A 12,640-nucleotide genomic window follows, 5' to 3' on the forward strand; every position below is an offset into this window, starting at 1 on the left:
GTATATTTTAATATTTGCTTTTCCACGTTTGTTTCTTCCTTCATCACACGAAAATGTTAACAATAACTTAGTTGGAGCTAATATATTTTTCTTTCTTTCAAGAATTACTTTTAGATATCATACCTGTTAACCCCAGCCAATTGCTCCCCTTATTAATGATTGCAATTCCAATAACTAAGCGATAATAAACCTTACAAACTCAACGCAGCACCTATTTACTCACAGCTAGTCGGACTTTGAAGAATAAAAACAAAGATAATTTGTGTAGAGACGTTTTTTACCAAGTAAACAATACAAAAAAACCTGAATTTTACCTAGTTCTTTCCCCATTAGCAGTAAATCAAGTGTTGCTCATTACACATAAATATATATGTGTGCAAAAATTGTTATATAGCGTACACAATTTGAAATGACAAATAAACGTATAAAATATGTGGAAAACGTAAAAGTTGACAGGTATAAAATATATTACTTTTGGAAAAATCAAATATTTAAAAGCTTTAAAAAAATCATCTATTTTACAAAACCGACTAATGTTTTATATCTTCATGTATTTTTCCATATTACCTTGAGATTTAATTTGAGTAAACTATTTTGTTTTAAACAGATGATTTGAAAGTTATAAAATAAAGTCCTTTTTGAGCATTTATTAAGAATATATTTTCTATTTTTCTATCTTTTATTTTCACTCAAAAGATTACCATAATTTCTGTACTACTGTATAAGGCACACCCAAAATCCCAAATTTTCTAACGATTCAAAAGTGTGCCTTATAAATTGCTAATATGGTAATTAAATCAAAAGATGTATAATAACTAAATGCATACCGTAACCATTTATGAAGGAATCTTTTCATTTTAGTTATGAAGCTGGATGTCCTACCATGAGTTTTTCTCATTTTTTTGAGGATTTTTCTTTTTATGCAAACCTCACTCTTACTGTAGCTCCAATTTAATGTACCTTATAGTTCAGTGCACTTTATGTATGGTCTGCATTTATACATAGCGCTTTTCAAGTCACTAAATACCTCCCAAAGCGCTTTACAATATGCTTCACACTAACCCATTCAAACACACTCATACACCAATAGCAGCGTCAGCCATGCAAGGCAACTACCTGCTTATCGGGGGCATTAGGGATTCGGTGACTTGCCCCAGGACACTTTGACATATAACGCGGAGGAGCCGGGAATCGAACCTGCCACCTCTTGATCCTGAGACGAGCGTTTTACCTCCTGAACTACTGCTGTCAAACAGATAGGGGCGGCAGATGGCATGAAAACATTTTCACAAAAGAATATTTTTGAAGGGTCTTCCTTATAATCAGATGCGCCTTATAGTACGGAAAACCCAGTAATTAAATACAAGAACTATAAATGATAGTTGTTTTTTGCACAACCGTAAATAGTAAATGCACTGCATTTAAATGGCGCTTTACCAGTCACTGAACACCCCCAAAGCGCTTCACAAAACACTTCCCACTTTACCCATTCACATACACGCTCACACACTAATAGCGGAGCTAGCGATGCAAAGCGACTACCCGCATATCAGCATTAGGGGCTCGGTGTATTGCCCAAAGACACATGGACATTAAACCTGGAGCCGGGAATTGAACCTGCAACCTCTTTGGTCCCCAGACAACTGGTCCACCTTCTGAGACCCATACTTCAACAAATAAATGAGCATTCTGACCAGAAAAAAACAAAATGCATTTAGGACATATTTAACAAGTTGATTAAATCAGTCGTTAAATTATCAAAAAATCCTATTTTGTACATAAAATCAAGTGATTCACATATTTAACAGGTGAATTTTATCCAACCACCATCAGTTTGTCAGTGCTGAGAGAAAACAAAAATGCATTTTATTGTATGCTAAGCTTCGCCCACGTACTAATGTAATCATGTGTTCATAATTCACTTTACAGCCAGGTCATTTTTCAAACTGACAGTCTTGTTTATTTTATCAAGTGGGATGATCTTTCCTTCATTATCACGGAGGAATTTCACTACTGTCTTTTTTTCTTTTGCCACATCACAACTAGAGTTCCATTTTATAGTAAGGTAACCGCCAAGACATACATTTTTCCAGTACTTTGACAAAAAAGAAAAAAATCCAGCAGCGATCATAATGTTTTTTGTTGCTGACTTTGATGAATAAAATAAGAGTCACTTTCTTGCTGCTAGCACATACTTTGTGCTATTTTGAGCTGTTCCTATCTATATGATCTTCGATCTCTTTGTGTCAATGGACTGCTATGGACTCAGATGAATTCTGCTTCAACATTGCACGCGCAGATTCAATGTCACACTTGTTTACAAACACGAAAAAAACTATTTAGGTGTTGGGTAATAATTAAGTTGAATACGGAGGACAAAAAAAGTACTGTATGTATAAAAAGCACAAAAATGAACCAAATTTGGACTCATTTTATGATATTGATTGCTCAGAAGCAGAGTGCATTAAATTTTTCAATCTTAGAGACTGATGACCTTTTGCTTTTGTTTAACTTAACTTTTTGCAATTTTTTTAGAGGATTCGTGTCTAAATTGGTAAAAAAAAAAAAGAATTGCATGTAAGTTTGCATTTTATGATTTATTGATGGCACTCAAGAGTTTATATTTTTATTTTATTGTTTTGCATTTTCAGGGATTTTGTGTCGTTCGACTCAATCTGTTCAGTGAGTAAAAATCTAAAATAATTTTGTGTTTTACAATATTATTTGTAGATCTGTTAATATTTTAATTTATATTCCATGTGTTTTTAGGGATCCCCTGCAAAACGTATAAAATTACTAATTACTAAGTAATTAGATGCACAACGTTATATTATTATTGATAATACATCAAAAACAAATAAATCCTAAACTGAGGAGCAGTTTGGGAGTGGAAAGAGCAGTCTCTTCTCAGTGAGCCGAGCCAAGAGAGCCCGTTTTCTAAATAGAGCTATCATCTTGGGTGCGACCAGTAGGGGGAGTTGGCGCTTCACATGACAACACCATAATGACTGAGGTCGGCAGCATATTCACGCATTTTTCTAAAATTATTCTTCATTTGTGTCACGGTTGCCATGGCGCCCAATTGACCCCGCTCGTGTAGCGCCAGCTGCGGCTCATTGACAGATTGGCTTTGCGTCTTTTTAAGCTCAGTGCTCTCATTTTTCCTTTGTCAGTCCGTCAACGAACCTCTGCCCCGCAAGACGTGTGTTCTGACTCTGTCCTGTTCTCCTGTTGGTATTTCCTGTCGGGTATTATTCCTGTTTGTTTCGTCCTGTTAAATATAGGTTTCCTGTTTCGTCCCTGTCTATTTTTGTCCTCTTTATTATTCTCTCCAGTTTTCGTTCCGTCTAGTTTGTCCTGTTTATTTTGATATCCTCTTTTATTATCAATCCTGTACGTCCCGTCCTGTCTGTATCGACCCCATCTGTCTGATATCTGCTCGGGCAATTGGAATCGATCTCGTTGGTCTCTGGCTTCCTGTCCTTTCACGCCAGACCGCTGCCTAACGTGCATGACTCCCCATTTCCTGTAAAATAAAAGGCTTGTGTGAGAACGTCACGCGTTTGGGTCCTGATCCTATTCTGGTTCATGACAATTTATTGCTCGGTTTATGGAGTTAGATTGCCAAGAAACATGACAATGGCAACAATTTCAAGCATTTTCCTGACATTGAAAATCCAATATTAAAATGCAAGTATTTTAAAGGATTTCAAGCACCCTTACAAACTATGCATTTAATGTGGCAGTAGGTCAATGCTAAAATATTCTGACATTAAAAAGTGAACAGATCCCATACAAAATGCTCAAAAAAACGAAATACACAGTATACATGTCGAAGTCATTTGGGATTTCAGGGACCACAACATTGTTAAAAGATAAAGGATTTTTTCCCTTCAAATTTAGGTCGAGTCCCTCTAAGATGAGGAATTTTAAAGGTTTTCATATGAACTGTTTAAGATAGGGGTGTCAAACTTATTTTAGCTCAGGGGCCACATGGTGTTAAAAAAAAAACAAGAAAAAAAACCATTCCAATCAGGGCCAGAGTAGTAACTAATGGCATAAAAAATGTGCCCTAGCTGGAGGTTTTGGGGTCTTTTCGGAGGTTCACAATTAAATAATGATGAAGGGATGTAAGATATGATTAAAAACGATTATTGATGCCTTTTTTTCCTCAATATTATTTCTTTGACTAAGATTTAATCTATTGAAGTGTTTATCAACTGTGCATTTGTAAATAACAGTTTTCATACACCTTTAATGGGCAAATTTAAACATTTTATAAGGACTTTTAAAGCCCATTTTTTTCAATTTCTCCAGTATCACTTAAAAACTATAGTGTGCCAATCAAAAGAACGGGAGCCATGACCTTAGTTTGAAACCATAACTCCATAACCCCAACCCTAAAATCAATTTAAAACCATAACTTAACAACTCTAGCCATATCTGTAACCCTAGCCCTATTTCAAACTGTGACGCATTTTGTCACCCGCCATTTAGAAACCTAATACAGAGCTCAAACTCTAGTTCCCAACCCTACATGTACACCTAACGCTAGTAACACAAGCCCCAACCTTGTTTCAGACCCTAAACCTTAGTTTCTAACCCTAGCTCAAATCCTTTTTGGGAACCATAAAGTGTAAAACCCTTATTTGAACACCTTACCAAAGAAACAGAGCAACAATTAGCAGTTAAAACCACTTAATCTAAAATTCGAGCATTTTTCAAATATTGAAAACACATTAAAATTTTCAAGGATATAAAGCACCAATACAAACGCTGAAAGGAAAACAGAACAACCACTGACTTCGTTTCCACTAGTTATTTAACTCTGGTGAACACAAGACTCGAAAGTAACAAATTTAAATGATAACGACCAATTCCATGATTTTAAAGTCTTTCTGCTTTTAATTTGTAATAAAAATGTTTACCTGAAAGTGGGAACTTTGCTGTTGGATGTCATGTCTATAGTATGTCTAATAGAAAGGAGCTAGATGCCTGCAAAGACACCCAGGTGCTAACTTTTTAATTTTGTATTCTTTGTATTGCTTTAAACAACCGGTCTCTGACTTTTATTTTAGGAAAAATTAAACTAGAATGGGTTTCTTCAATGTTCTCTGAGTGATTAATGATTGCCAACAAATACAGCTACAGTAGGTGCTTTGAGAGTGGCCCCTGGCTTTGGCGACATAGTGGATCATTTTTAAACTGTGGGTCATTGACGCAATTTAGCTCACCATTCTTGTGCTTCTCTCAGCATCGTCTCACGGGCCACATACACTGGATATTAAAATTAGAGAAACAACTTATAAAATTGTAACAATTTTGAAATAATACCATGTTCATTGTGTCTGTATCATGGCACTACAACCATTTTTTCACAAAATTTACAAAAGGCATCTCACCCAAAAATATCTTTTTCAGAAAACGCACTGATAAAAATTATAATAACAATGACTTTGGCATGTAAAAAAACATTCTGAAGGTTACAACAATCAGAAATTAGTAAGAAGTATACAGGCCTCTGCTGTGAATGACCACAGAATAGCACTAGTCTCACACTACTCTGGTGCGAGTTTGGTGCATTCCTCTTCCAGCCTCCTCCACAGTGGGACTGTAGTGTTTTTTTTTCACCATAACTTTGTCACCAAGGATTTTTAAGATGTTCTCTATTGGGTTGAGATCAGGACTCTGGGCGGGCCATGCCATTAATTCAATGTTTTCACCTTCAAGGAAATTCTTCACCCATTTAACTGTATGACATGGAACATGGACCTGCATGAAGACTACAGGCTGATTGGGCGATTAACCCAAGTAAGGAACCATGTGCTGTTGAAGAAGGTTCTGATACACATTGGTATTCAGTCTGCCTTGTAGCTGTACACACTTTGGGATGAGTTTTGCTCCAATGTGTCGCCGAACAAGAGCCTTCCATCAAACCACCAAAAATTTAATTTGCTTTCATCACTGAAGTGAACTCTAGATCAGTTTTTCCACACAACATGCTCCTCAGTAAAGCTCAGTTGAGCTTATTGATTTTTTTTTGCTAATGAGAGGTTTGGTCACTGCAGTGTGGGCCTTCAGTCCAAAAGCTCTTAAACAGCGATACAATGTATGGCGAGACAGATCTTTACAATCTTCAGCACTGAACTGGTGAGCAATTTAAGCTGCAGTGTAGAAACGATTACCCCCTGACATCGTGTGGAAACCATTACTTTTGACATCCACTGCAGTGACCTGTCCTTCCTTGCATTTGTTTTCCCTGCACAGCCAGCCCTCTTGGGTAACTTGAATGAGTTTGTAGTTTTGTAAAGATTTAATCTTCCTAAAATCACAGATTTGGAGCAATCAACTAGGGTTATGCCTTTCATTTTCATCTGGAAAAGCTGCTGCCTTTCAATCACTTTAGTACAGCCTACATCTTGCAAAGTCAGTGAAACTGGCAGTTCGAATGCCAGCTTAATCGGGGTTATTAATTACGGAAATTAGCACAATTTGCTGGATTAGCACCATTAAGTGGGAGGCACCTGAAAGTGTTCGCTAATTTAATCAGAGGATTTTTGGCAAAATACCAGGTTTTTGGTTAACATGACTTATCCATTTTGTGAAAATCTATTGTGGTAGAATGGTATAGACACAACAGAATGTCTTTAAAATGTTGAGCAGTAAAGATGGCATTTTTTAAAGATCTATTCAATTGTAAATTCTTCTCCAATTTGATTTCCAGTGTAAAATGATTTGGGCTCGGTCAATGAGTTTGACAATTGTGGTCTAAGAGTTGTCTATTGAAATGTATGTCAAGTGAAACAAAAACATGAGAACAAAACCAAATGGGCTACTGAGGAAAAATGCAACATAACACCAAGAAACAGAAATCAGATGTTTTTTTATTAGATTTTTTTTATTCTTTTATGTGTTAAAAAAGAGAGGGTATTTTGAGTCAATGCATCAGAGACTACCCAAACTAAATTTGTATAAAAAACGTTCTAAAAAGTGACATATTACACAGTACAGTAAAAAGATGGTGCGTTACCCTCCACTAGTGAGTGGCCAGTGAAGTCTCGAAGGGAAATATTTCATGTTCCGCTTCAGCACCTATTTCCCAAGAATGATGTGGAAACAAGGATGATGTGCACACAAGCATGTTGAGCTGCTTTTACGTCAAATCATATTTGGCATAATCCAGAATCTTTAAATGTGTGATGCTGTCTAAAATGGAAGCACAAGAATAAAACAATAATTAAACAACGGATTTCCGATGGTATTCATAAAGTGTCATATTGATCAAGAGCTCCACACGATGCTTCTTACCGAGGACCCATTGCTCAGACAGGATCTTATTTCCCAACGGTCTCCTCCTGTCGTATTTCCCCAAATAGATTCCGGCCTGGCGTACAGTTTTGCAGACTGTGCCCCCACACAGCTGGATCAGTTCTACTAGACTGGGAGCGGGCGGCTGGGAATGCTGGGACACAAACATGGGTGGCTGGTCCTGGAACAGGTCTTGCTGGTAGTGGTCCGCGGAACATAGATGCCTTTGTAGACGGGAGATCTGGCGAAAGATGAAATTTTCGAATATGTCAATTAGTTCACGGATCCCCTTAAACACCTGGGTCACCGGGGCACCACTTTTTGTGATGTGTCTTGGGCAAGTACAGCTCGAAGGCACCCATTCCTCTCCTGGACCTTTTTTGTATTGGCGTAGGAGTCTCCTGATCTGACAAAGATGCAGCATCTTCATCATCTGGTCATTGTTGTTTTTGGCGTAAAGTAAATATCAAATTTAGTGCTTAAAAAGGCGACCTTAAATTATTTAAGAAAAAATAGGAAATACTACAAAAACACTTAATATACTTGATTCCAAAAATAATACTATAGACATATTACAGTGCAAAAATACTGCTGTGGAAATACAACAAATAATACTATAGGATACTATAGGAATACTACTTTGAAAATAATTCAAAAAATTCAAAACTACCACTACAGTAAAAATATAATAAAAGATAATACTGATATTATAATACCAGTAAATCTGATGAAGGTCTTAATCCAACTGGAAGTATTCTGATTGCGACCCATTTCCTGCCTCCGTGGCGAAAATGCTACAGTCCATATATCGGGGGAAAAATACTAATACTAGTAATTCTGACATTCTGCTTCAACTAATATTAGTAAATCCATTTAAGGTCTTAATCTGACCGAGTATTCAGATCGCGATCCATTTTCTGCCCACATTGCAAAAGTCCAGATGTAGGGCACGCCACTGTTGTATCCCTCCATCTATAGTGTAACTCTACTATTGGAAATGGAAAATGAAAAACGTACGAGCACACCTTGTACACACGGAATGCAGAAACTGAGCACACTTTTGAAACCCGGAGGAAGCAAGCACTGTACTTCATTGAATTTGGTCAGTGATATGAATGAAATCGTCCTTTATTTATGTCAAAAATGAAAAGAGGAAACGTCAACTTTTTGCGTACCTGCTTCGTCCTTGAAATCAGAATACTCACAAACGTCTCTTGGCATATAAACGATTCATACGGGTTGCTCCAAACAAATCTAAATTCAATGACTATGGAACAATTGTGTGCCAAAAGCTGATTTTGTCCTTGGTTATCTGTGCTGTATTGTGAATAGACAACAGCTTTTCAAAGCACATTTCAAAAAATGGGGGGACTTTACCAGAAAGTCAAGTACTGGAAAACATCTTCACACGAGTGTCACAAACTTGTTGTCTCCTAAGAACACTGGAGTAACCCGTGTACTGGTTCTGAAAAAAGCTCACTCGTGATGGGTCATTGCGATTTTCTAGAAAATTCAAATTCCAACTGGCATGAGAAATCCTTGACAAGATCAGTATCTTTAAATAAAAGATACACTTTCAAAATGCAGAGTTCCTCCACCGTTTTCATGGCAAAATTCAAGCACTTTTCAGGCACTATTAAGGCGAATTCTCAATTTTCCAGTACCTTCAAAGGAAGAAATCCAGCATCGATCATAAAGGTTTTGTTTTTGTTAACTTTGATGATGAAAATAAAGTCGCTATCTTGCCGCTAGCACAAACTTTGTGCTATTTTGAGCTGATCCTATCTACGATCTTTTTATGTCATTGGGGTGCTGTATACTGACATGAATTCTGACATTCTGCTTCAACAATGCATGGGCAGCTTTGCTACGTCACACTTGTTTACAAACATGGAAAGGGCTCTAGCCGTAATGGGTAATATTTGCGTTCAATACAGAAGATTAGAAAAGAACAAAAGTACTGCATGTATAGGGAGCAGAAAATGAGACAAATTTGATCTAATTCTAATGATATTGATAGCTCCTAAGCAGAGTGCATTCAATCTTAGGGATTGCTGATCTTTTGCTTTTTGTTTTAGAGGATCTGTGTCTAAATTGGTTAAAATAGAATTGTAATGTTTTTTTTCCCAATTTATCATTTATTTACATGTCCTGTGTTTTTAGGATCCGCCACAAAACATGAAAGTACTAATGACTAAATCATTTGGTGCAAAATGTTTCAATTTTGATGATATATCATGAAAAAATAAAATAAAAATCCGAGGAGCCGTTTGGGAGCTGAGCCAAAAGAGCCAGTTTTCTAAATACTGCAGTCCTCTTTGGTGCGACTAGTAGAGGGCGGTGACAATTCATATGACAACGCCATAATGACAAGCCACCAGAGCGTTGGCGTCATTTTCAAGCTGTTTAAAATAAATCTCTCTCTTCTCGCATGGACTTTAGTCAGAATGCGAAGAAACATGGCAATGGAAACAATTTCAACATTTTCAAGCACTTCACCAAAAACTCAAACATTTTCCTGACCTTGAAAACACAATATTAAAATTAACGCATTTTCAAGTATTTCAAGCACCCATACGATTCCTGAAAATTATTTTTAAAATTAGCCTATAGTGTTTATATGTCAATCATTCAGTTGCCTTATGCAAGGCAGATGTTTTAAATGGTTGACTACGCATATTTTAACCGTACTTCTAATAATTAACTATCTATCTATCTATCTATCTACCTTGGTCATATCCCTCGAGAGGGGTGACGGACAGCAAAACAAACACATACACAAAAACGAAGAAAATTTAAAAAAAGGAAAAAGTAGCAAAAAACACAAAAACATTATTTTTTTGACCATGGCCAACCCAAATGCCCAAACACCTAAACAAGTAAAGCACTTGGCAATAATGGTAACAAAGTAACAGCATAGTGATGCTTATCCAACTGGTACCCCTTCGACAAATCAGTTATAAAAAAGTACCTCTCAGAACTCAGATGTGGGTAAATAACAAATTAAAAGGATAGTGGGCTGTGTTCCCGGTAGAGACTGGCTAAGACAAGAGAATTCATTTGAGGAAGTGTTTCTGTGATTAATGAATGAAGCGCTGAGCTCTCTCCACAGGATTGTTTGGTATCAAGCAGGGGTCATTTACTAAACTGAATGGGACAATCCACACTTTTGCAAGTTGAATACCAGGAAACAAGCATCACGGCTTTTAGCCCTTTGTAAATGTTCACACTGGTTTTATTTTACACCAAGTAATCAGGGGATAGACCCGAGGAGTTGAGGAACGGGGTCAGGTTAACATGAACCCATGTTGTGTACTTGCAGGGGAGCGATTCAACGTATTTTGGGTCCTATTGTGTGACTAAACGGGCTTGAAAAAGCATTTGGGTTCCTGCTAGGAAGACATGGAACATAATAAAACTTCGTCGTAACAAAACACACAACACATCGCCGGAGTTACTGTTTGAGCGAGAACAACATGTTTTTGCGCGGAACCTTGGTACTTGCTCAAGATTGACAAGTATTGAAAATAGTCATGTTCCGTTTCTGGTGAGCAGACCCTGACCTAAAACACCTGGAAGGTGTTTTAGGCCACTTTATGAAAACATTTGAACACAGAACATTTCCGAGCATTGCAGCACCTACTTTACAAAAGGAAACTTGAGATACATCGCTTATTTTTCAGGTTTTGTGTAAACAGAAAAACAATGAAAACCCAGTTTTTATCAAATGTAAATGTTCACGTTTTGTTTATGAGTGGCACAATGGATTGTCAACAATATAGGCTAGTACTCTCCTGGCTCTCACAATCGTGTCTCATTCATGCGGGCAACGTTGCCATGGAAAATAATTGGTTCATTGACCGTGAATCGAACCTAGAAGCTCCCAGCGACAAGCAGACCACCTTTGCCAAATGGACTCTATGTACAGCGCATTTGGAGCTTACCATTCAAGTAGAAACACGAGTTTATATATAACGTCTGGCTGACAAGAATGAGTTCTGACTTCAATAATACTTCTCAAAGTAACTGTTCTGCGATGTTTAGTGCACAGTAATGTACCATATTTTCCAGCATTAAAAAAACACCTAAATAAAAATAAAACCAAATTGGCTAGAAATCTGAAAGTGTGCCTTGTATACCACAAAGTGCGCTGGCTAGGATGGAAATGCATACGGTATTCATGTGTGTGCGTTACAACACGAGGTTTTACAGTATACTACCGTATTTGCGCAATGATTGATCCATTGAGAAACATCGCTGACCATAATCGCAAAGCACTGTTGGAATACGGAATTGAACCTGGGTCCCAGTGGTATTAGCGCCGACACTTAACCACGACACCACAAATGACATATGAAAAGGCATAAGAATTTCTTTTATTATTACACTATTCTTACTCACACAAAGTCTGATTCATCATTAGGTACACCGAAATGGTAGCCTACCTTGTTTACGTTTGTATCTTTCGGGGCGACTTTTGTTTTCTCCATTTTCTAACATTCGTTTCTGGCACTGTGATTAAAATGTGTGTGATCATGAGATTAACTCTAATGCCTTTTTGTTTATCATCTGTATCACTAGTTGCATTGTGGTTAGGTTACATTATACTCACTGCCACAACTGGGGTTTGATCCTTGTTGCATACAATGTCTTATGATTTTGGTCAGCAACATTTTTGACTGATCAACAAGATATTAATAAATACCGTAGGTGTATAAAATAGGAAACAGCTGCGTCCTATATGATAGAGGTACAGTATATTATTTGGGAAATTATTGGAAGTGGACAGAAAAATTGCCAATAATACTCGTCATTGTTGGAGTATATTAGAAGGAGTGTGATTGCTAAACATCACAAGTTTGTGGGAATTACATGCTTTTCCTCTGTCGTAATGTGCCTTATTTTTTTAGCATTTCCTTTCACTGTACAATATTACCTAAGCCTACTTCCTAGAATTCTGTTTCAGCATTTAGGTCCAGTTTCTAAGCTTACCGCTTAAAGACTCCCAAATACTAAAAATTACAAAATGTGAGAAAATAGCACATGTTTTTTTCATAACATCTATATATGTCATTCGTATTATCAAATTATTTTCAGAGAAAATGCATTTTGAAGACAGTCCTGAGCGCTGAGGTCATCGGAAGCACAACAGCGCCATAGCAAGCCAGTCACCCTATTGGTTTACATGTTAACAAGTTGAAAAGACATTGAGTGTTTGAAGACAATTTGTTTTTGTGGAGAATGCCAAGGCGTTTCTGTCGCAGGTGGGTGCAGTAATGGTACAACAAATGGGGAGCAGACAAAATGGAACAAACTGGAAAACACACACCTA

General features: G+C 37.1%; 1 protein-coding gene across 1 annotated transcript in view; it reads right to left on the bottom strand.

Moving 5' to 3' along the window:
• Positions 1-6,879: 6,879 nt before the first annotated feature.
• mcph1 (microcephalin 1) overlaps positions 6,880-12,640 on the bottom strand; it is a 35,772-nt gene continuing 30,011 nt past the window's right edge. Inside the window, exons 15-16 of the mRNA XM_088351817.1 lie at positions 7,309-7,549; positions 6,880-7,206 (exon numbers count right to left, since the gene is read on the bottom strand). Of these exons, the coding sequence (XP_088207943.1) occupies positions 7,154-7,206; positions 7,309-7,549 (294 nt within the window). The 3' untranslated portion in view covers positions 6,880-7,153. The remainder of the gene's footprint in view (positions 7,207-7,308; positions 7,550-12,640) is intronic.

This window comes from Urocampus carinirostris, chromosome 13, assembly GCF_059441175.1.
Source record: "Urocampus carinirostris isolate Australia breed hairy pipefish chromosome 13, RoL_Ucar_1.0, whole genome shotgun sequence".
NCBI classification, from domain to species: domain Eukaryota; kingdom Metazoa; phylum Chordata; class Actinopteri; order Syngnathiformes; family Syngnathidae; genus Urocampus; species Urocampus carinirostris.